General features: G+C 42.1%; 1 protein-coding gene across 2 annotated transcripts in view; it reads right to left on the reverse strand.

The window, feature by feature from the left end:
* WDR70 (WD repeat domain 70) overlaps nt 1-26,015 on the reverse strand; it is a 265,120-nt gene that overhangs the window by 141,170 nt on the left and 97,935 nt on the right. For both annotated transcript variants that reach the window (XM_006139468.4, XM_006139470.4), the window contains exons 8-9: nt 22,369-22,522; nt 9,835-9,911 (exon numbers count right to left, since the gene is read on the reverse strand). In XM_006139468.4, the coding sequence (XP_006139530.2) occupies nt 9,835-9,911; nt 22,369-22,522 (231 nt within the window). The remainder of the gene's footprint in view (nt 1-9,834; nt 9,912-22,368; nt 22,523-26,015) is intronic.

The raw sequence follows: 26,015 nt of genomic DNA on the forward strand, positions 1-26,015 counted from the left end.
CTGACGGCTCCCAGTCGCGGCAGTGCCTGGCAGGGGCCGGAACCGCAAGCCTTTTAAATCACCACAGCAACCCCCGGAGGCTGCCAGGCAATGTGGTAGCAGTGGGGCCAGGAGCCCTTTGCTCTATTTCAAAGCCTTCAGCCCCAGACAACCTTGGAGGAAGGCTAGTCTCCAGCCCTGCCCCTCCCACTCCAGGCCTGAGAGCTGGCCTCTGACCAGTACCAAAATTCATTAAATGGCCCTCCTGAAAATTATTGCCCACCCCTGCTCTACACCAATGCTAGGAACCTGAATGGCAAATAAGAAAGCTTGGAATTGTTCATTTATGAGCATAAATTCAATCTAGTTAGTATTGTTGAAACCTGATGGGATGATTTGCATAAGTGGAATGTTAAAATCAATAGCTATAAGCAGTGATTTTTTTGTGATGGTACGCACCGGTATGGTGTATTGGCACCTTTTTTTGGGAGCACACATGCTGCGCCACTTTCCTCCAGCACAGTCCCCTGCTGGCCCTGGCAGTGCTCACGCCGCGCCACTTCCCCCCAGCACAGCCCCCAGCTGACCCTGGGAGCACTCACGCCTCGCCACTTTCCCCCAGCACAGCCACCTGCCGGCACTGGGAGCACTTGTGCCTCGCCACTTTCTCCCAGCACAGCCCGCAGCCTGATTGACTCCTGCGGGAACAGCAAAGATCCATTTTTTAGCAGATCCCACCACCATCATCCAGTAGAGGACTTGGCATGTGGCAAAAGGAAAGAAGAGCATCTGACCTTGCCCCTGAACCAAGTAGAAGAATGGCAGTTACTTGGCTAAATACTAAAGGGACCCAGTGCTTCCTCCCTGTCTGCCATGGTTACTACCCTACTGGTGCCATGCCCTCAGCCACGGCGGAGTTGGGGGTGGAGGTGCTCCAGCCCTGCTTCAGCGGGCCTGCTCACCCCCGTTTAATCAGGATTTTATATCCCTAATTAATGCAGTCCAAGACAGACTGCAACCCACAAACCTAAGTATACACTCATAGTGCCTTTAGCTTCCCACACACCACACTGCCACCAATGCTACAGATAAAGTGACCCTGGTTAACAGGCAGACTTTCAAAGGAATCTGGCTAAGAAATTAGTATGCAAGAAGTGCAATAAAAAGAAACATTTTGCTGAAGTCTGTAAGTCCACCACCAATTTTGTATCTGAAGTTCTCACAGATGAGGATGATGGCAAAGTGAACACCTCTTGGTGTTATCTTGAATGAGCTAGAAAATGGACAAGTAGTAACTATTGCATTTACTTCCAGAGCCCTGATTGATCCATATGAATCCTATTATATGACTGAGAAAGAAGTTCTGGCAAGTTTTTGGCCAGGGAGACACTTCAGTATCTACCCATAAGGTAGAAAATTTATCTTAACCAACTTACTGTGCAAGATTTTGGACAAGCACTCCAATTGCCCAATGGGACACCAAACTAATGAACTTTTGATCACACATCACATAAGCTGTCCCTTGCATATAGAATGATTTCAAGAACTGACCATTTTGTTGTGCTTATGCTTCTGAGAGAATGATTGATACACTTGAAATGTGAAGGATATCTGATGACTGCAATAAGACTCTTGGGAGCTAGGCATGGACCAATAATTTGAGGAAATAATCAAGAATTACAGGGCTTCTGTTAGCACTCCTAAGTCACAGAAAACCTTTAACATCCCCTACACCAGTTGATCATCCCAATTATCCAAGGGAGAAATTGACTCTTGATATGCAGAGAACCTTTGAAAAATCATCCTCTTATGCAAAGGTTTGCCATAATAATGGTAGACTATTACTCAAAGTGCTGGAAGTTACACTCACTGAAAGGTTACCATCAAAATAGTGATTAAATTCGTGTCACCAGTCTTTGCCTGAACACGATTTCCCAAGGAACTGATAACTAACAATGGAATGCAACTGACCTCTGATGAAATGTCTCAAGAGCAATGATACTGAATACAAAATAATTTCTTTATGCCATCCAAAAGCTAATGGCCTACTGAAGAATGAACAGATTGGTTGAAGAACGTTTGCAGCTTATCACTTTGCAGGTGAGATCACAGAAAAAAAGCTTTATATGAAATTCTGTTTCTATAACCACTTCACCAGTCAACAAGAGAAAATACTGCTCTTTGAACTATTAAAGAGGCAAAGCCAATAAACATCTTATTATCTGTCAAGGGCATATATGTTCTTTTTTCAACCAGCCCTTCAAATAAAATGATTTGTGAACATGTTAGGAACAAACAAGAAAAAGGCAGACATTAGACAGACTGTAAGAAAAGGGCTAAACATCCCTAGTTTCAAACAGAAAATTTTGCTGACAGTAAGCTGCCATATAGTCAAAGAATGATGTTATGACTATTTATGTCCTTTGCAGGTAACAAATGTGATAAGATTCTGCTGTATTAATAAGTGGAAAGAAAGTGAATATTTCAAAACCTTTCACAGCTGAAAAGGAGAGTGCTTTATTTCTGTCTTGGACTGCAGAACATAAGTGATGCTGATAGTGATGAGGGACAATCTATAGTAGCAGAAACTGAATCACTGCCTGAATCATTCTGGTCTCTACAGCTATTAGGAGACTGCCTAAAAGATTGGAAGACTAACGTGATGGCTTGAAAGTGACTGTTTAAAGTTTTACAATGGCTACTCTAAAACAGTGGTGGGGAACCTGTGGGGCAGCATGAGGATTGTCCTGAAACCCAGTGGGGAACCAGAGAATGAGCCAGTGTCTTTGCACGCCGGCTCCTCTCTGTCCCTTTAAGAGTGCAGAGCGGCACTGGGGAGTTGTGCTCAGACACAGTCCGAGCCAGAAGTGAGCGCTTTAAGCACGCTTCCTTAATGACTAGTCGAGTAGTCGATGGAAATTCCATTGACTACTTGACTAGTAAATTAATTCCTACTTAACATCCTTAACTCTCATTGCTGGCCCGAGCTGCACTCCTGGATGCCAGCCCCACTGCCTCTGCAAGGCTACGCTTTGCACTATGTCCACCCAGCTAGGACTGTGCTGCCCGCCAGTGTTCCCTCTAAAATTTTCCATTCTTGGGTGGGTTGAATTTTCTTTTGGGTGAGCTGAAATTTCTTATTTGCAACACCAATTTCTTACAACCAATAAGTTGAAATTTCTTATTCACAACTGTATCCACCAGTACAAACAAAAACCATAGATATAAATATATATATTTTACATAGTCCATAGGTGAGGAAGAAAATATATTAAACCAAGGGATAATTAAAAAGGAGCAAAGCTTATGATTATTTAATATGAAATCAAATAAAAAGAAAATTAACACTACCCTTGGCCTAAAGAGTGGGTTGTGCCCACAAAAGCTTATTATACTTTTTTGTTAGTCTAAGGTGCTTCAGGACCATTGTTGTTGTTAAGATTTTTTTAAGTTACAGATTAACATAGCTACCCTTCTGAGACCTTGGGAGTACACATATCATCATCTGTTCTAAGGGTATGTCTAGACTACATGCCTCTGTCGTCAGAGGCATGTAGGTTAGGCTACCAGACATAGGAAAATGAAGCGGCGATTTAAATAATATAATCGCCGCTTCATTTAAATTTACATGGCTGCCGCGCTGAGCCGACAAACAGCTGATCAGCTGTTTGTCGGCTCAGCGCGATTGTCTGGACGCACGGGTGTCGACATCAAAGGTATTTGTCGACCACCCAGGTATACCTCCTGGGATGAGGCAAAAGTGCAGTTGGAATTGCAGCTAGCAAGGGATGTGAAAGGTAACAAGCAAGTTTTCTACAGGCATGTTAACAATAAGAGGGTGAGCAGAGAGGGTGTGGGGCCCTTACTGGATGAGGGAAGTAACCTAGTGTGACAGATGATGTGGGGAAAGCTGAAGAACTCAATGTTTTTTTTTGCCTCTGTCTTCACAGACAAGGTCAGCTCTCACACTACTGCACTAGGCAACACAGTGTGGGAAGGAGGAGCACAGCCCTCAGTGGAGAAAGAACAGATTAAGAACTATTTAGAAAAGCTAGTCAAATTCAGACCCATGGATTTGTGTAAGGCATCTGAGGATGCTGAGGGAGTTGGCAAATGTCATTGCAGAGCCTTTGGCCATTATCTTTGAAAACTGATGAAGATCGGGAGAGTTCCCAGATGATTAGGAAAAGGCAAATGTAGAGCCCATCTTTAAAAAAGGGAAGAAGGACAATCCAGGAAACTATATAGACCTGTCAGCCTCACCTCAGTTCCTGGAAAAATCATGGGAGGGGATCCTCCAGGAATCCATTTTGAAGCACTTGGAAGAGGGGACATAGTCAACATGGATTCACCAAGGGCAAGTCATGCCTGACCAATCTGATTAGCTTCCATGATGAGGTAACTGGCTCTGTGGACGTGATATACCTTGACTTTAGCAAAGCTTTTGATACAGTCTCCTACAATATTCTTGCCAGCAAGTTAAGGAACAATGGATTGGATAAAGGAACTGTAAAATGGATAGAAAACTGGCTAGATTGTCGGGCTCAATAGGTAGTGATCCATGGCTTGATGTGTGGCTGGCAGTTGGTATCAAGCAGAGTGGCCCAAAGGATCGGTTCTATGGCTGGTTCTTTTCAACATCTTTATTAATGATCTGGATATGGGGATAGATTGCACCCTCAGCAAGTCTGTGGATGATACGAAGCTAGGGAGAGAGATATATACATTGGAGGGTAGCGATAGGGTCTGAAGTGACCTAGACAAATTGGAGAATCAGGCCAAAAGAAATCTGATGAGATTCAACAAGGACAAGTGCAGAGTCCTGCACTTGGGACTGAAGAATCCCAAGCACTGTTATAGGTTGGGGACTGACTGGCTAAGTAGCAGTTCAGCAGAAAAGGCCCTGGGGATTACAGTGGATAGGAAGCTGGATGTATGTCAAGAGTGTGTCCTTGTAGCCAAGAAGGCTAATGGCATATTAGAGTGCATTAGAAGGAACATTTCCAGCAGATAAGTGATTATTTTCCGTTTTTCGGCATTGGTGAGTCTACATCTGGAATAGTGTGTCAAGTTCTGGGCACCCCACTACAGAACAGATGTGTATGCATTGGAGAGGGTCCAATGGAGGGCAACCAAAATGATTAGGGGGCTGGAGTACATGATGTACGAGGAGAGTCTGAGGGATCTGAGCTTATTTAGTTTGCAGAAGAGAAGAGTAAGGGGGGATTTGACAGCAGACCACCATGTTCCTGAAGACTACCTGAAGGGAGGTTCCAGAGGGGATGGACAGAGGCTGTTCTCAGTGGTGACAGAAAGCAGAACAAGGAGCAATGGTCTTAAGTTACAGTGGGGGAGGTGTAGGTTGGATATTAGGGAAAATTATTTCATGAGGAGAGTGACGAAGTACTGGAATGGGTTATCTAGGGAAGTCTAGGGAATCTCCATCCCTACAGGTTTTTAAGTATCAGCTTGACAAAGCCCTAGCTAGGATGCTTTAGTTGGGGTTGGTTCTGCTTTGGACAGGGAGTTGGACTCGATGAAAAAGTTCCTAACTGTCAGGATAGTCAAACACTGGAATAAATTGCCCAAGGAGGTTGTGGAATCTCCATCTCTGGAGATATTTAAGAGTAGGTTAGATAAATGTCTATCCAGGATGGTCTAGACAGTATTTGGTCCCGCCATGAGGGCAGGAGACTGGACTTGATGACCTCTCAAGGTCCCTTCCAGTCCTTGTATTCTATGATTCTATGACCTTCTGAAGTCTCACCCAGCCTGAGGATTCTAGGATTCTAATTAATAATATGGGATTTAAAAAATCATTAAGATGAGAGTTTTAGATATCCGCAACACTCAAAAAAATTCTTTTTTACTTTAAGTCATTAACACAGAGTGGGCAATCATTTTTCATTGAGGGCCAATCCAAGAATTCGGTTGAGGACCGCACTCTTCCATTATATTAATGGAGAGGGTGTGAGGGTCTGGGATGGAGGTTGGGTGCAGAAGGGAGCTTGGGGTAAGGCCGTGTTTCTCAAACTATGGGTCCTGACTTCCTAGAGGGTCATGAGCAACTTAGAGGGGGGTTGCAGTATCACAAAGTTTTAGAACCCCTGGGGTAAGGGATTGGGGGGTGGGATCTGGGAGGGAGTTTGGGTAATGTAGGGAATCCTGAACTGGGACAATGGACTGGGGTGAGGAGGGCATGCATGGCCTGGGAGGGGTTATGACCATAGTTCCTGCTAAGGTGTGCGCCTGCACGGCCACACGTAAAAATTCTTCCCCCACCCACGGCCTCTGGAGAGCCGCGCAACAGGAAGCAGCTCTGGTGGATGGAGCCGGCTGAGATGGCATGGTTGGGAGGAGAGAGGGAGGGGCTGAAGTGCCAGATATAGGCTCTGACTGGGAGATCTTACTTGGCTCCCAGCCAGCAGCCCAGCAGGTTGCTTAGCTAGAGTCCCTGCCTTTCATCCCCTGTACATACTCAGGGGAGCTGCAAGGGTCATATTTATGGCTCTGAACAGAATGCTGTGAGCCCGGGGGATGAGGGACACTTCACATGCTGCCTGTCCTGAAAAAAGGCAGCTGCTTTTGGTTGAAATTGCCTGATTCTAGGGGTGGGGCAGCATGAGCCTTCCAGGCTCTCAGCGTTCAGAGTGCAAGTTGCCTTCCTGAATGCTGAGCAGGTGCGGGGCAGGCAGGGAGCCAGGTAAGGCTCTCGCAGCTAGATCCAGCCTGCAGATCATCTTTTGCCCAGCCCTGGAGTAGAGACTAGAACCAGTTTCTCCATTTACAGCAGGCAGCAGCTGCTGCTGCATTTGCTCATCTCAGAGAGTGAGTGCCCCACTTTTCCCCTTGCTCAGCCAATCAGCTGAGCTCCCTGCCTGTGCAGAGAGCTCTGAATCTCTGTGTGGAGCTCAGAAAAGGGGCACAGCTCACCGCGAACCTTGCTCTGCTAGCTCTTGCTGGCCCAGCTGCCTCTGGTTGGGCGTGACTGTACTCCCCGCTGTGCCGGCTCTGCTGGTGACTTTTTTCCCATGTGGGACTGTGCTCCCTGCTGCCAGCCCCCCTGGGGGCTGTTCTCCCCCACCACCCCGACCCTGCTACCACTGGGGCTGCACTTCCCACCACCATTCCAGCATCTGATCCTGGACAGCCAGGGATCTATGGTCCAGAAATATCTGCGGTCCTTGCAGACCACAGATGTTGCTGGACTGAAGAGTGCCGGATTTTAGAGGTGCAACCTGTATATATTCAGGCCAATTCACTTATAAATTGATTTACGTTGATAATATAAACCAATTGGTGAAATCCTGTTATAAGTAATTGGGCCAAGGATTTCATAAATTTGTGGAGTTATTCAGAAGTGAGCATTCCCTCTCTCTATCTACAGTTCCCAATACAACGTAAAGCAAAAAGGGACTATTGCTTATCCAGTGAGAACAGAAGCAACAGATATTTTAAGGTAAGTTTTCAGTGAAATTTCAAGCTCTCTTGCATCTTTTATTTATATTTGTTTTACATACATCAGAAAGCCAGTTTTTACGCAGTATTTTTCAATATCAATTTCTCTACACATTGAAGCTTTCTAAATGTTTCCTGAAGCACATGTCTGTTCATTCAAACTACAAAGATAGCTTTAGAGATCAAATAAAATGTATTCCTCTGCTAGTCAGGTGATAAGCATAAAACATTAATTTTTTTCAAGTTACTATTTTGTATACTGGAGTATGAATACATAATAATAAAAGAAAATATAAATATTGTCACTTTCTGGATTAATTAGAATAATTTTCCCATAATGGTTTTATTTAAAATTCAGAAAAATAGTTTCTCACAGTCAGAAAGCAATAACAGTTTTTAACTGCTTCTGCCTGCTTCCTCTACTTAGCTCTAAGTGGCTTTGCTCCATAATCTTTTCAACAATCCTGAAGTTATTTTGCCAAATAAAAGAAACCTCTTGAAGTTACTATAAAAAAAAATTGCTGCAAGGGTTTTGTAAGTTCTGGAGAAGACTGCAGTCTTTTACACCATTCTTCCTCTTATCCATTCTGTGACACTAACCTATAATTGTCCGGAAGCTGTACCACCTGAACAGAATGGGTGAAATCCTGGCCCTCCTGAAGTCAATAGCAGAACTCCCATTAACTACAATCAAGTCAGAAATTCACCTAATAAATATGAGAATAATACATTGCATAACACCATAGTGAAATATTTACTTTAATCAAAATCCTATTTACTTAAGAAATCTTCAAAACAGTGAAACTAATAAACAAAGTCTAAAAGAATTAGTCTCTTTAAATTAGTAAATGTCTCACCTAAATATTCAGTTCTTTCAAGTAATAATAATATTGCAGAAACAGATGACCTCCTCATGTACTTTACCCAAATTATCACAGACTTTTCTTTCCTACTGTAGGGATAATTTCTGAGAATAATAAGGTTCTGAATACCTAGTTGTCCTTTTTAACAGGATAAGGAATTGTCCCAACAAAATGTGTTGTTTAGTCTACAAAAGCTTTGTTGCATATTTTACATTAAGTCTCAATTGTTACTTTTACAGTGTCACACCCAAGCATTAGAGAAAACTGCTGCTAGCCTAATAGGAAATGGGAAGTACACTGGATAGTTTCAAATACTTTTCTTATAAAGTCAGCCATTTGGTGTCCCTGAGAATATAATTACACATCCATTTATAGCATTGTTTATCTTCATTTTACTCATTTGACAAGAGCCTTTTAATTCACAGCAATTTAAGCACGAGAAACCCACTAAATCCATATTTGGTATAATTGCTAGGCATATGTTTAGGCAGACAAAATTAGACAGTGTTGGTCTATATAATTTCCTAATTTATTTTTCACTATCTACAAACTGTCCACCTAAGCAAAAATACTGAATTTTTATATTGGTAAAGCTTTAAAGCTGTCTATCCTTTGTGTTTATATGAGAAAAAATATTTTAAAATCCTACCACTTCATAAATAAAGCTGAATATAGCAGTGAAATTTTTGCTTTACCTTTTTGTCTACGATCTGAAAAATCTGATTTCATTTTTTTTTAACATTAAACAAAACACAAGTAATTTAAAATGCTATTTTTTGGTACACACATCTTCCTTCCTCTCCATGAAAACTTTCCAACAAGGAGCATTAGCTTAACTGGTAGTGTGGCACTGGGAGGTGTGTATGAGGTGTGCAATGTTTTTGTCATTTTGAAAATTGCAATATTGAAAGCATGGATAACTGGACTCTTCTATTTAATTACAAAAGAGATTATAAACAAACCAAGAAAGAAGCAATGCAAACCGTCTTCCCTTCCCTCAGTATTCAGCACAGGGGAGACCAGTGGTACTAATATATTTCAGTCTCCATGCCCATTTAATACTTGCCCTCACTGCTTAAAGTTGCAAGTATAATTTAGTGCCAAATATCACAGTGATTTTTTGTGATTTAGATATCTGTCCACCAGGATGAACATTGAAACCATAAATTCATTGACAGCTATCTAATAGATAACTGGAAAATGGTAACACTAATGAGTACCAACCTGGGCCATATGCATACCTATGACTTTGAAGTGAAAGACTGCCATCCAATGATGGCAATGATACATCCAATGATACATCCAGTCATTCTGGAAAAATTGCTAAATTTGGGGTCTCATTTTTACATTTTTCTAATTTGAAATATATTCCAATATATTCAATATTCCAATATATTCATATACTACACTGGATTCCAGATCTCAACAATTTCACAATCGACTGTTTCCAACCAAATTACAAAGGGGAAGTCCTAACATGCAAAAGCTGACAAACCCCAAAAGCATTCTGGTATGGACATGAACCTATACTCACCCATCATTGGAGCACGTCAAAAATTCTTCTTTTATTTTGGGGTGCCAACAGCCTGTATTAAGCATTGCTGTATGACCCTGGAAAAATTGGGGAAAAAAAAACATGAGGACCAAATTTTGTGGAAAACTATTTTTTCAAGTAGGCATTTATTCCCCCTCATTTCTCAGGATCTCCAACTAGACATAAACTTGTACTATTAATTATATTTCTTTCAATCAATTATTTTATAAGTAAAATGGGTAGTCTTTTAGTAACAGTCCTTCAAATTGATCCCACTTTCCAAACAGGAGCAGCTAATAGGGAGTTTTGTGAGAAAGTTCTCCAGGTAAAGGAGGAGTGATTACGGAACTGGGGTAAGTGGCTGTCTGTAATATGTGCGTTTGTGTTTGGGGGTTACTTGCAGGTTGCCTGAAAGATACTATGTGCTGAGATTGTGATAACCTGTCTGTTTGGCGATTCATGTGCTGAGCTGTTTGTTTGAAGGACCATATGCTGAGACCTGCAGTTGGAAGGTGTGAGCTTCTTAACAAGGACTTGAAATCTAGAACCCTCTGTACACTGGTCAAGCCTTAACCAAGAGGGGGGAGCTATCAGGAAGGCCAGGGCCTTATAAAGCCTGCTAGTAAGCAACCAGGGAGCTTTGCAACAGGGGCAGCTCACAGGGAGTTTCGTGAAGGAGTTTGGAGGGGGTGAAGTACACTTGACAGTCTTTAAAAAACTTTTTAACTAATCTAAAACCAAAAGTACCTGAATTAAATAAAAACATCTCAATAATCTAAACACTGGTCTACAATTTTTTAGAAGTCATCTGCTTCAGAGATAAAATGTGCTATTTATTATGTGTTTTGATGTGCTGAATTCAAATATGACAATTAAAACAACTGATAGGCTACTGTTTCCAAGATATTTAAGTTTTTACATTTTCACGTCTATGTACATTGTGTAGATAGTAGAGTTTTAATCATAAATTGTAAATCTAGGTCTTTTCATGTGTTTATGGTTGCTTTACATGATAATATTTCACCTGTCCTGTTTATATAACACTTTAAAAATCAGCAAAAGGGTTATATAAATAAAATGTATTATGAAACAAAAGGCAAAAAACTATTATGTACATAGTTTAGTCCTATTCAGTGTCTACTCGGCACTTCTTGGCTTGTCTCTTGTATTTATTAAATGGAGCATCTCTTGTGTCTGTCCAGCAATAGTCTGCAAGCATTGATGGGCTCCATTTGCCCTGATAGCGTTTCTCCATTGTTGCAATGTCCTGGTGAAATCGCTCGCCATGCATGGTCAAATGCATCATCTCGAAGAAGTTCACGAATCTGAGGACCAACAAAGACACCTTCCTTTATCTTAGCTTCACTTAACCTTGGAAATTTTCCACGGAGGTACTTGAAAGCTGCTTGTGTTTTGTCCATGGCCTTGACAAAGTTCTTCATCAGACCCAGCTTGACGTGTAAGGGTGGTAACAAAATCGTCCTTGATTCAACAAGTGGTGGATGCTGAACACTTTTCCTCCCAGGCTCCAATGACTGTCGGAGTGGACAATCTATCTTGATGTAGTGGGAATCTCTTGCACAACTATCCCATTCGCAGAGAAAACAGCGGTACTTTGTGTATCCAGTCTGCAGATCAAGCAAGAGAGCAACAACCTTCAAATCGCCACAAAGCTGCCACTGATGGTGGTCATAGTTTATGCACCTCAAAAGTTGTTTCATGTTGTCATAGGTTTCCTTCATATGGACTGCATGACCATCTGGAACTGATGGCACAACATCGCCATTATGCAGCAAAACAGCTTTAAGATTCGTCTTTGATGAATCAATGAACAGTCTCCACTCATCTGGATCGTGAACGATATTGAGGGCTGCCATCACACCATCGATGTTGTTGTAGGCTAGAAGATCACCTTCCATGAAGAAGAATGGGACAAGATCCTTTTGACGGTCACAGAACATAGAAACCCTAACATCACCTATCAGGAGATTCCACTGCTGTAGTCTGGAGCCCAACAGCTCTGCCTTACTCATGGGTAGTTCCAAATCCCTGACAAGGTCATTCAGTTCACCTTGTGTTATGAGGTGTGGTTCAGAGGAGGAGGATGGGAGAAAATGTGGGTCCTGTGACATTGATGGTTCAGGACCAGAAGTTTCATCCTCTTCCTTGTCTGACTCAAGTGAGAATGATTCTGGTGCATTGGGAACCGGCAGTCCTTCTCCGTGGGGTACTGGGCGTATAGCTGATGGAATGTTTGGATAATGCACAGTCCACTTTTTCTTCTTTGACGCACCTTTCCCAACTGGAGGCACCATGCAGAAGTAACAATTGCTGGTATGATCTGTTGGCTCTCTCCAAATCATTGGCACTGCGAAAGGCATAGATTTCCTTTTCCTGTTCAACCACTGGCAAAGATTTGTTGCACAAGTGTTGCAGCATATGTGTGGAGCCCTCCTCTTGTCCTGATCTCCAATTTTGCAGCCAAAATAAAGGTGACAGGCTTCCTTAACCATAGTGGTTATACTGTGCTTTTGTGATGCAAAAGTCACTTCATCACAAACATAGCAGAAGTTATCTGCACTGTTCACACAAGTATGAGGAATCTCTGCTCACTTTGGCTAAACAGAAATGTGTCCCTTTGCAAAATCAAACACTGACAAATAAGAGACGACACTGTATGATTTCTAGAGCTGAGATAGGGCAATTTGTTCAGCAGAGTGATGTAAGCTTCGTTATGATTGCATCATCCATGACTTCTAGGAATAACATGATGCAATTCATATCATGTATGATGCAATACCAGCTTCAGATTGCATCATTCATTGTTTTGCCTAAAAAGCAAGTACTGTTCAAACCCAGTCAGATTTATTCATAGATCCAGTCAAAGATGTATTTTAGTCATTTCTTGTTTAAATTGAGATCCCTTCCCTTTATAACTCACTTATCCTCCACCGTTCGCAAGTCAAGGGTCGTATATACTGACCCAATAGCATATCTTGAAAACTAGAGCCAATCAACAATTTTAAGCAGCATTTTCATTCTCAATGACCCAGAATTAGTAAAGTTTGACTACATTTATTTCAGAAGCATTTTGGCTGTAGAGCAGTGTTATCTGTAGGCGAGAATGGAGGCAAAAGCCCAGCAGCAGATTAGGGCTAGCCTGTTAATTGCACCCAACGTAGCATGTATGATTACCTGCCCAAGGGATTCATGGTGTATGTGTACATTCGATGCAAAGAATTGAGCTCCTGGTCCTCAGAGACCGCACAAAGGCTTTGGAGGCCAGGGTGGCTGAATTGTAGGAGCTAAAGAAGGCAGAAAGGTACATAGATGTGGCTTTCCAGCACACCGCAGAACTGTCCCAACTCCAGTCATTCAGCCCCTGTACTGTTAAGGAGGATGGAAGGCTCAGGGAAGGAGAAGAGTCAACTGGAGCAGAGGGAAAGCATTCCATAGTTGGGACCCTCTTTCCAGATGATGTTGTGATATCCTCTTGCACTGAGGATACCTCTCCCGGGAGGGAACTCCAGTTATTAGGAAAAGGCAGGTGTTAGTAATGGGGGATTTGATCATTAGAAACATAGACAGCTGGATTTGTGATGACCAGGAGAACCGTATGGGGACTTGACTGCCTGGTGCATAGGTTGCAAATCTCTTGAGATATCTAGCCTGACTTATTTTTAGTGGTGGGGAGCAGCCAGTGGTCATGGTTCATGTAGGTACCAATGACATAGGGAAGAATAAGAAAGAGGATCTGGAGGCCAAATTTAGACTGCTAGGAAAGAGACCGAAATCCAGTACCTCACTGGTAGCATTATCTGAAATGCTTCCAGTTCTACACACAGAGCCAGGTAGGCAGGCAGAACTTCAGAGTCTCAATGTGTGGATGAGACGATGGTGTAGAGAGACGGGGTTTAAGATTTATTATGAACTGGGGAAATTTTGGGGATGGGGGAGCCTATATAGAGGAAAGATGGGCTCCACCTAAACCAAAATGGAATCAGGCTGCTGGCACTTAGCATTAAAAGGTCATAGAGCAGTTTTTAAACCAAGTGCTGAAGGAAAGCTGACGTGTGCGGAGTAGCACGGGGATCAGACACATCTCTTAGGTAAGGGTCTGTTAATTGAGATTCTCTACGTTCTAGTCAGGAGGAGAGAATGGAAGATGATAAAGTATGGGTCAGATCAGATGAGAAACAATCAAATGAAAAGGAGTCTAACATCAGGAAATGGCAGACAGATAAATAGTGACTAATTTCTCAACTGTTTATACACAAATACTAGAAGTCTAAGTAATAAGATGGGTGACCTAGAGTGTTTCATATTAAAGAAGGATATTAATATAACAGGCATCAGAGAAACGTGGTGGAAAGACGGCAATCAATGGGACACAGCCATACCAGGGTACAAAACATATTGGAAGGACAGAACAGGTCATGATGGTGGGTGAGTAGCACTATACATGAAAGAAAATGTGGAATCAAATGAAGAAAAAAAAATCTTAAATAAGCCAAAATGTTCCCTACAATTTCTATGGATACTAATTCCATGGTCTAATAATAAGAATATAGCAGTAGGGATATATTATCGAACAGGGCAGCAATAGTGACTATGAAATGATAGGGGAGATTAGAGAGGCTATCAACATAAAAACTCAATAATAGCGATGGATTTCAACCATCCCTATATTGACTGGTTACACGTCACCTCAGGATGGGAGGCAGAGATAAAATTTCTTGATCCCTTAAATGACTGCTTCTTGGAGCAGCTGGTTCTAGAACCCACAAGGGGAGAGGCAATTCTTGATTTAGCTTTAAGTGAAATCTATACTCCTAGAGGTAAATATAACTAGACCACTTGGAAATAGTGACCATAATGTAATAAAATTTAACATCCTGTGGTGGGAAAGATGCCTCAGCAGCCCAACACTGTGGCATTTAATTTCAGAAAGGGGAACTATACAAAAATTAGAGTAGTTAAACAGAAATTAAAAGATACAGTGACTAAAGTAAAATCACTGCAAGTCACATGGATACTTGTCAAAGACATTATAGAGGCCCAACATAAATATATTCCACAAATAAAAAAACACAGTAAGAAAACCAAAAGTGGAAAGAGGATGGCTTAACAGCCAAGTAAAAATAATCAGAGAGAGATAAAAAGGCATTGTTTAAAAAGTGGAAGTCAAATCCTAGTGAGGAAAATAGAAAGGAGCATAAACTCTGTCAAATTAACTGTAAAAATATAATAAGAAAAGCCAAAAAGGAGTTTGAAGAACAGCTAGCCAAAAAATAAAAAAGTAATAGCAAAATCCCATAATAAAAAAGTAATAGCAAAATAGTAAAAATACATCTGACGAAGTGGGTCTTTGCCCACGAAAGCTTATGCTCCAGTACGTCTGTTAGTCTATAAGGTGGCTTGTCCCTTTTGCAGATCCAGACTAACATGGTTACCTCTCTGATACTTAATAGCAAAATATTTTTTAAGTATATCAGAACCAAGAAGCCTGCTAAATAACCAGTGGCACCACTGGATGACTGAGATGCTAAAATGAGCACTCAAAGATGATAGAGTCATTGTGAAGAAACTAAGTGAATTCTTTGCTTCCGTCTTCATGGCTGAGGATGTTAGGGAGATTCCCAAACCTAAGCCATTCTTTTTAAGTGACAAATCTGAGGAATAGTCCCAGATTGAGGTGTCATTAGAAGCGGTTTTTGAACAAATTGATAAACTTAACAGTACCAAGTCACTAGGACCAGATGGCATTCACCCAAGAGTTCTGAAAGAACTCAAATGTGAAATTGTGGAACTATTAACTGTGATTTGTAACCTATCCTTTAAATCAGCCTTGGTAGCTAATGACTGGAAGATAGCTAACGTGATGCCAATATTTTAAAAGGGCTCTAGAGGTGATCCTAGCAATTACAGACAGGCAGGCTCTTAATACATTTAAAAAGCAGAGGTGCAGCATCTCCGACTGGGCATGAACCGGAAATCAGCTGATTCCCAGCTCGTGCTCAGTCCCCACTCCTCCCCTGCCCCTGGGGAGACGGTGCTGGGGGGACCTAGCTTTTCAGACGGCTCCCCCCAGCACCAGCTCCTGTCTCCCCCCCCGATTTTGCTGCCTCAGAGAGGCACCTAGTTGATAGCAGCGACTAGTTAATAGCGACTAGTTGCTGCCTCTGATAAAGACAACTAGTTGATAGTGACTAGTCGATAGACTAGTCAACTATCCGATAAGCTTTTGCTAATTAGATAGTTGATTAGTCGCTTACATCCCTAATTTGTACACAGTATTCAAGATGTGGGCATACCATGGTTTTAGACAGTGGCATAGTATGTTCTCTGTCTTATTTTATATCCCTTTTTTAATTATTCCTAACATTTTGTTTCCTTTTTTTAACTGCCACTGCACACCGAGTGGATGTTTTCAGAGAACTATCCGTAATGACTCCAATATTTCTCTCTTGAGTAGTTGTAGCCAAATTAGTCCCCATCATATTGTATGTATATAGTTGAGATTATTTTTTCCAATGTGCATTACTTTACATTTATCAACATTAAATTTCATTTGCCATTTTGTTGCCCAATCACTTAGTTGGGTGAGATCTTTTTGAAGCACTTCACAGTCTGCTTTGGTCGTAACTATCTTGAGCAGTTTGGTAACATCTGCAAGTTTTGCCATCTCACTGTTTACTCCTTTCTCCAGATCATTTATAAATAAGTTGAATAGGATGGGTCCCAGGACAGACCCTTTGGGGACCCCACTAGTTACCTTTTCTCCACTCAGAAAACTTTCCATTTATTCCTACCCTTTGTTTTCTGTCTTTTAACCAGGTATCAATCCATGAGAAGACCTTTCCTCTTATCCCATGACAACTTACTTTACCTAAGTGCCTTTGGTGAGGGACTTTGTCAAATGCTTTCTGGAAATCTAAGTATACTATATATCCACTGGATCCTGCTTGTCCACATGTTCGTTGACCTCCCCAAAGAACGCTAGTAAATTAGTATGGCATGATTTCCCTTTACAGACACCATGTTGACTTTCCTCTAACAAATTACATTCATCTATGTGTCTGACAATTTTATTCTTTACTATAATTTCAACTAATTTGCCTGGTACTGATGTTAGACTTACTGATTTGTAATTGCCAGGATCACCTCTAGAGCCCTTTTTAAATACTGACGTCATGTTAGCTATCTTCCAGTCATTAGATACAGAAGCTAATTTAAAGGATAGGTTACAAACCACAGTTAATAGTTCCGCAATTTCACATTTGAGTTCTTTCAGAAATCTTGGATGAATGCCATCTGGTCCCAATGACTTGTTATTGTTAAGTTTATCAGCCCATCAGATGACAGTCTCAAGAGGATCTCTGTGACCAAACCAGTCACATATTCCAGCTACCTGCTTCTGGAAATTCCAGATCAAACAACCCATATGTGTGTAAAAGGCTGGACTAAATTTGATATGCCTTTGCTTTTTCTGAGCAGAAGCTGTGAAGATTTGGGAACCACAAAGACTCCCTTACATGAGAATCCATGTAAAGGTTGGCGGGGGAGGGGGACTTTGATAAGATTATTAGTTTGCATGTGGATTCTTTTATTATTTTTAATACATTTTTCTCTGTATTGCTTTTGACCTTAAGAATAAAAGCTACTTTAGAAAGAACTGTGTGATAACTTACATCTGTAGCAATCACACATTCCTCAGTCTCTAAGGAGAAAGCAAGCAAGTTTAGTTTGCAGACTGTTTTTGCTGTGAGAACACAGTGAACTCTGGGAACTATTCAGCCTTGTCATACCCTGAAGAGAACGGTATGCAGATCTCCACTAAAGAAAGGTAACAGCTGGGGAGCTGGAAGACTAAGATTGGGTGCCCTTGCTGAACAAGTGAATGGTAATAGAGTTAACCTGAACTATGGCAGCTGTAACCCAGTATTTCAAAATGAAAAATAAAATAACATGGTCTGATGTTATGTGATGTTCTTAAAAAAGAATAAGAGAATATAAAATTGAGGGTGAAAAATAATACCCAGCACTTATATAATGCATTTATTTTAAGAGTATTAAAATGTTCTATAACCATTAATTAATCCAAAAAGTATATAATACAAGCAGCATTCCCAATTTACAGATAGTAAAATCTCAACACAGAGAGGTTGAGTGACTTCACATAGCCACAAAGAATCAGATGCAAAGCTGAAAATACAACTCAACCTTGTTCCATATAGAGGACATTGAACAACTTGACACTTCCATTAAGGAGAAATCTTTCTAGTCACTTTTGTAGAACTGAAAATAATGTTATAATACCAAGTAGTTTTACACCAGATTCAGTTTAAGTTTAGTTGCTTATAATAAGAAATGAGGATATACTTCCTTTAATGCATGTGTAGATCTTGCATTAAAAATTACTGAGAGTGCTAAGAAAATTTCAAAATGCACCCTTCAGTTTACTCCTTCACCATTTCCACCCCACTCCCCCCAAAACACTATTATTAATTCCGGTTTTTTTACTTGTGCCTTTGAATTCAATTATTCTGGTCATTTGTCTTCTGTTTGTCTTTCTTCTCTCATATGATGGCAAAAGACTTAATAGTTTTTTGACTGTATGATCACTTAACTCATGGAAGTATGGTACCATTTACACAGACAAGAAGATAAGACTCTAATGCATTCTGATATCTAATACTTGGGATTTCCATTGCTAAGTGTTCTTCATCAAAAATGCCATGGTCTATAAGGTCCACCCTGAGCTGTATCTGCTACTCCTTATTGGAGTGAAGTGTGGGAATAGTGTCTCTTGAAACACCTTTGGACCTAATCCATTGAGAGTTTTAAATGGCATAATTAGATCTCTGAAGCATATCTGAAACCAGATCAAAATGTATTTTCATAAAAGATCATTTGTAAGATCAGAGTGGAAAAATCCATTTCTTCAAAATGGAAAAAAATCGTTGGTGGACATTTTACCAGAATTTAAGCCACAGATATTGTAAAACAACTCATGAGATTTTTGGGAAAGCTGCAGGAAAATAAGCCAACTATTTTAGGGAAAACACCTTTATTTAGTTATTTTGTATATTTAAGTTAATTTCATACATTTGACGAATTAGCAAAAGCTAATTATGCAAGTTTGAAAAGAACAACTGACTCCTGTTATATTTCACAAAATTTTTGAAGTCACATATGCAAAATTCAAATTGTTTCAAATAGGTTTAAAGAGTTATTATGGAGACAGTTTGGTAGCACCAATTTAAAATTTTTACCAAGGAATGTATACCTAAAGTCAATATGACAGCATAACTACTACAGCACTTTGATTGCTGGACCACCATATGCTGATATTTCAAAAGCTTACCAGATAAAAAGTCTGCATCATTTTTAATTAAACAAGAACTAAAACAGCTGTTAATGTTACATGGCTTTATACACATTCTGCTAGCCAAAAGAAATAGTATTCCGAGATGAACATCATCAAATAATCTAGTATTTAGGCTAGTTACTTGGCAGTTAGCCCTATAAGCACTAAATAGACAACTTTATCAGATATCTGAGTGGTAGATTTTATCATTAGACTTAGATTATTAATTTTTAATGATTTACAAAATTGACCTGTATTTAAATCAACTATATAAACAAAATAGTTATCCCATGTAACATACAGTGAACCCTCGTTTATCGCGGTAGATAGGTTCCAAACCCGACCGCGATAGCTGAAAATCCGCGAAGTAGGCTTTGAAAGCCGCGGAGGGGCTCCGGCGGGGGAGCAGCCCAGGCGCGCCTGGGATGCCCCCCCGCCGGCTTCCCCCGAGGCTTTGAAAGCCGCGGAGGGGCTCCGGCGGGGGAGCAGCCCAGGCGCGCCTGGGATGCCCCCCCGCCGGCTTCCCCCGAGGCTTTGAAAGCCGCGGAGGGGCTCCGGCGGGGGAGCAGCCCAGGCGCGCCTGGGATGCCCCCCCGCCGGCTTCCCCCGAGGCTTTGAAAGCCGGAATATACGGTAGTACTGTTAACAAACCACCCTTTAATGTACAGAAAAAAGTCCGCGAAGTCGTGAATCCGCGATGGTCGAACCGCGAAGTAGCGAGGGCTCACTGTACACAGAAAGAAGATAGAATACAGGCAGTCCCCGGGTTACGTACAAGGTAGGGACTGTAGGTTTGTTCTTAAGTTGAATCTGTATGTAAGTCGGAACTGGCATCCAGATTCAGCCGCTGAATCTGGACACCAGTTCTGACTTACATACAGATTCAACTTTAGAACCCCAGGCGTCCCCAAGTCAGCTGCTGCTGAAACTGATCAGCAGCTGATTCCAGGAAGCCTGGGGCAGAGCAACTCTGCCTCTGGCTTCCTGTAGTCAGCCGCTGGTCAGTTTCAGCAGCGGCTAACTTGGGGACACCTGGGGTAGAGCAGCTCGGGTGCTGCTGGGTTGGTCCAGTAGCGCGGCCGCTCCTCGGCGCTACTGGACCAACCCAGCAGCACCCTAGCTGCTCTGCCCCAGGTGTCCTGATTCAGCCACTGCTGAAACTGATCAGCAGCGGCTGAATCAGGACTCCTGGGGCTGAGCAGCTGCGGTGCTGCCGGGTTGGTCCAGTAGCGCCAAGGAGCGGTGCTGCGGGACCAACCGGCAGCACCCCACCTGCTCTACCACAGGCCCCGGGCTTTGCTCCACATCTCCCTGGTCTGCTGGGGGGGAGCACTAGCTGCGTCCCCCCCAGCAGACCAGGGAGACGCGGAGCAAAGCCGCGGAGGACCCGGGCTGGACCGCGGCGCTTCCAGATCAGCTGATCTGGAAGCGGCTGCGCAGGACCCGGCCCGACCCGCGGCGCTTCCAGCTGATCTGGAAGCGGCCGTGGTCCGGCCCCAGGTCCTGCGCCGCTTTGCTCCCCGTCTCCCTGGTCTGCTGGCTCCCGCAGCAGACCAGGGAGATGGGGAGCAGCTTTTCTCGCCCCGGAGGAGGCGGGCGGTGGGATCAGGCGTCCCGCCGCTCGAGTCCTCCGGGGACATAAGTCGGATCCGCGTAACTCGGGGACTACCTGTAGTCAAAACTCATTGAATTCTTGTTAAAATACTTTAAAATATAATTTAGTACATTTGTGATTATAACAAACAGGTTTTTATTCTCTCCCAATTATATATGATGAGATTATGAGTCAGCCCTTTTTTCCATGTACACTTTTAACCACTAACAATAATGCACTTTATTATTACTACTATCTACTATTAATTGATGTTCTTGGCACTCAGCAAGCCAAACAAGACAGCTGTCCCTCCCCTCTCTTAGGACAAATGGTCATCTCCCGGAGGAGAAGGGGAGACCTGAAGTCTTTGCAGACCGATGTCCCGGTTGGGTAACAGAATTCAGAAGTGAGTGGAGTTGAAGCAGGTTGAAGAGGATCTAATGATATACAGTGGGGGCTCTATAACCTTGAACTGGACAACATTAAATGGTCAGTTCATGACATGAAAATGATGCACAGTATCTCTCCTCCAGTATTAAGCTAATCAAGCTGTAGTCTAATGCTTAAATGTTTTCCTGTCAGGCTTTTATTTACCTGCCTGTTCTGATTATATTCATCTTGATATCTTACAATCTAAGACAGACACAGGAAGACAGGGTGCACTGTGAATTCTTTCTGTGGAACTCCCATTACATTTAAGTATCTTTGACTCTTAATTTATCCGTTTTTTCCTCATTTTTTCCTCTATTTGCTCATCCTTCAAATGCAAAGAAAATGCATATGCTTTGTGGTTCATTAATGGGAAAGGTAAAGGAGAGTGTGCAAATATTAAAAGTACAGGATAAAATCTTGCAAATTTTTTTTGTATTATAAAGCAGGGGTTGCCAAACTGTGGCTTGAGATCCATATTTAGCATTTTTACAATTAAAGTGCAGCTCATGATATGCCCTCCATTCTCAATCTACCAGCCTGGGGTGGGTAGGGGGAGAGGAGAAGGGGCAGAGAACTCAGGACTTCTGTTCTGTAGTGTGGTGTGATGGGCTAAGGATTTCTGCCAGAGACAACTGGTGCCTGGTGGGGAGGGCTGCAATTTAAAGGTTCATCCTCCACAACAGCTTGAGTCACACTTCCCCAGACATGCCTCCCGCCTTACTGTCAGTGGCCCTTCCCTGTAGCTCCCAGGTTTTACCTCTGGGGGGAGCCTGGCAGCACCACGAGATAGAGCAACGCCAGCAAACCCTAGCAAAACCCCACTTGTCCCACAATTCATTGCCTCAGGCTTGAGCCCTGTGGAGGGTTTCAACCCTGTGGGACATGCCTGCCAAGGCGCTATGCTTCAGCAGAAGAGGAGCAGTAGCCCTTAGCCCTGACTCTTAAAGCGAAGATTGTTTTACGTGGTTTGGAAGGTCAGTAAGTTTGGCCATCCCTATTGTATGGAAAGCTTGGAAGGGAACAAAATGTTATTGTATCAAGGACCATCACCAGAATAATAAATAAGCTAAATGAAAGTACAAGACACGTATACAAGTACAGAACAGTAAAATTTAAAGCCCAGTGTTTCTTAACTTACCTTGGTGTTTGCCATGTCCACAATGTACTGGTCTCCTTTGACACACTCCATTACTGGAAAACCATCTCTGTCAAGAACTTTAGCTTGAGAATTACCAGACACAACAAGAATGACATCCCCTGTACTGCTATACTGTAAAGATCTGATTTGGTGACTGAAAAAAATAAAAAAATGTTTCCATTAAATATAATTCTCTTAAGATTGAGTTTTAAAATGAAGATGTACCAGCAGTGAGAAAATACTTAAAAATACAAGTGCTCTGAAAATAAGCATATAGTACATTTACAGTATTTCTATAAGACAACTAAATGCAGAGATTAGAGGCTACACCTGCAGTGTGAGAAATTTTTTTGCATGAATTGTAACTACCTGATCACCTATGTAGTACCTTTTACGGAGCATTATACATTTTACTTTTGGATAAACATATTTATCATAACAGTAATTTGTAATTCCAAAACCATAGAATAGGTGGCACCAAAGATACATCTCCTCAGGGCAGAGATAATCACTGGATCAAGGGAGGCAAGCTGGCCCAGCCAGAGAAGCTTGACAGTTATCTTTTGGCATCTCTATACTGACAGCAGTGTCTTTCAAAGGAGAACCCAGTGTTCCGAGAGGAAGGATTCCGTTGTCCCATCTCATTTAGAACACAGTTAATATACATTTATATATATTAACAAGCCTTTTTCTTTTAGTTTTAATTCCTTTTTCTCCGTGTTTTCAATGACAATTTCAAAGAGCATTAGCAGCAGATTAATAGGAGATATTAATTTTAGAACAAAGTAGTAATAACAACTCCATAATTGCAACTCCATAATAGGGAGCAAAAAATAAAAACAAAAAAATCATCAAAAGAGCAACAAAGTTTCACAAAGAACTGAAAGACTCTTCTCCCAAAACAAGCCTTCTGGCAGATTAATAAAAGAGCTGGAACTCATGCCAGATGAACACAGCTGCTCAGCATTGTCACTTCAAACTGCTAGAAATTCACTAGATGGGAATCACAATTCTCAAACTAACTTGTGATCACCATTTTGGAACTGTTTCATCTAAGGCAGTGATTCTCAGCCAGAGATACACATATCTCTGGGGGCAAACAGATGTCTTCCAAGGGTATATCAACTCATTTGGGCTACGTCTAGACTGCAAGCCTCTTTCAAAAGAGTATCTTTCGAAAAAGCCTCTTTCGAAAAAGAGCGTCTAGACTGCAAGCAGTACTTTCAAAAAAGCAAGCCGCTTTTTCAAAAGATAGCACCCCAGCAGTCTGGATGCTCTCTTTCGAAAAAGCCCTGTTTGCATTCAAGAATGCCTTTTATCGAAAGAACACTTTCAAAAAAAGACGTTCTTCCTCGTGAAATAAGGAGTACCGCCGTCGAAAGAAAAGCCGCATTCTTTCAATTTAATTTCGAAAGAATGTGGCTGTAGTCTAGACGCAGGTGAAATTTTTTCGAAAAAAGGCTACTTTTTTCTAAAAAACCCTGCAGTCTAGACACAGCCTTAGATATTTGCCTAGTTTTATAAAAAGCTACATTAAAAGCACTAGAAATGAAATATAAACTAAAATTTCGTACAAACAAAATGAAAAAGTTAGAAACTTTGCTAAGACACTTGTAACCCCCAAGGAGATTGCTTGGATTCCCAGGGCCTTGTCTGCTGGCAACTCAGGGAGAGGCACTCTGAGTTTGCCTTGGCTCCCCCTCCCTATCAGGGCCAGAGTCTGCCCGGCAACCCATAGGGAGTGAGATGCCCCTCCCAGGGGGAAGGCGAGACCATTGTTAAGGGGAGTCTGGAGCCAGCCAGGGAAAGGGGAGGACTGACTGTGTGGGAGCTAGTAAACCCCAGGCCTGCATGCAGGGTTCCCCCTGAGAACTAGCCTCTAGGGACCTGAAGGCAGGATTCCTCAGCTGGGTTTATGTCTCCCCTGTTGATTCCCAGTTGTGGAGTTTGCTGGGAGGTTTCCCCAGCCAGGCTGAGTTGGCTCTCCAGCTCCCTGGGTGAGAGAGTCACTGCATGGTCAGCTCGGCTCTAGCAGCAAGTTCAGGGCTGCTGCCTGCTGTGTGGGTCTGAATGCTGGGCTGGGAGGCTATAGTTTTGAATTTTGGTGCAGTTGTGTGGTCTGCATCTTGAGCCCTGCACCCCTTCGCGGTGAGGGGAAATTCTGGGACCGAAGCAGCCTGGTTCCTGCTTGAAGAGGACCCCTGTGAGAAGAGAGCAGCCCTTTGCTGAGATTGAGTCATCTCTCAACCTGAGGTCATTCATGGAGTGTGTGAGTGCACCAATTTTTAGTTAGTAAGTCAGGGAATTTGTTTGGGGATTTTATTACCTGCAGCATATTAAACTGTGGAGGGATTTACTGCCTTCTCCCATTTGTGAGTCCTTTGGGCTGTACTGGACCTAGTCAGCTCCACTGCTAAACCACTGCAGAGAAGGATTGTGTGGTCAACAGTCATCAAGGGCCCCAACAAAGTACGCGTACCAATGGGACACTAACCTCACAGTTGCTGGGCACCGGTGACCCTAAAAATAGTGTTTTACCCTGTTCTGTTATAATTGTCTCCTGTTTAATATAATTGTGTTTATTATAGTGTATGTGTTTGTGTTATTTTCTGGGAGTCTCCAACTATCTGGCAAATATGTGGGGATTATCCTGGGCTAGAATTTTCCTCCCAAGCTGCCCTGGTGACCCTGCTAGGAAGGAGTGAGGGGGGTGGAGGCACCGCCAAGTACATCAATCAGAAAGAATAAAATTGAGTGGGTGGCGGGATCCAGAAGAACCCAGGCCTATCCATCCAAACCTGAAAGGAGATTGGCTTTAAAAGAAGGTAACCAGGTGGAGAGGGGACGCTACACACTTTTGTATTCTTAAGTCCGATTTTGTAAAAGTTGGTACGTTTCTCTTCAGCTTACACATCCAAAGCTAAATCCTGTCCTCACATGCAAAATTTGTGTGTATACAAAGAGTATGTTTTAATAAATAGTAAGTAATTGAACGTGGAAATACTACTGAGCACTGACTAAGTTTTCCTACTGCACAGTACCACAATAATAACAGGAAAGTGATTAGAGGATGAAAGTAAAGAATTATCTAATTATAGTAATAATGAGAAGAAAAACAGAAATGCTCTGTACTGCTATATTAATGTACTGCTGACAAGAATGCAAGGTTAATGATACGTGACTTAAGAAATAAGCCCCAAATTGCTTGAAGTTTTATATTTAGTTTTGTGATATACTAAGATTATTTTTTCCCTTAAGTACATAGATTTCTACAGTGCCCAACAGAATATCTTGGATCAAATTTACATGACAGAAAAATCTGCTTAATCTGTAAAATGACTCATGAATACTTGTTATATAGAAAGAGCAGTTTCAAGAATGTGGCTGGGATAAATTGCAAGTTTGGAAAAATTCCATTAATGAGATAAAAATTTGTTGCCAATGTGGAGGCACCTATATCGAGAGAACCTTCAAGTCTGCAAGTATCTGCTTTACATATGTGGGTATTCACATAAGAAGGTGCAGATATCTACGTAGGGAGGAACTGTGGCTTGGACCCTACACCTGCCCTTGGTGAGAGACCGGGGTGGCATGAGGGAGAAGCAGGGACACTGAGCAGGGGCTGTTTGGAGGCAGGAACACCAGAG

This window comes from Pelodiscus sinensis, chromosome 6 (assembly GCF_049634645.1).
Source record: "Pelodiscus sinensis isolate JC-2024 chromosome 6, ASM4963464v1, whole genome shotgun sequence".
In the NCBI taxonomy this organism is placed as follows: Eukaryota; Metazoa; Chordata; order Testudines; family Trionychidae; genus Pelodiscus; species Pelodiscus sinensis.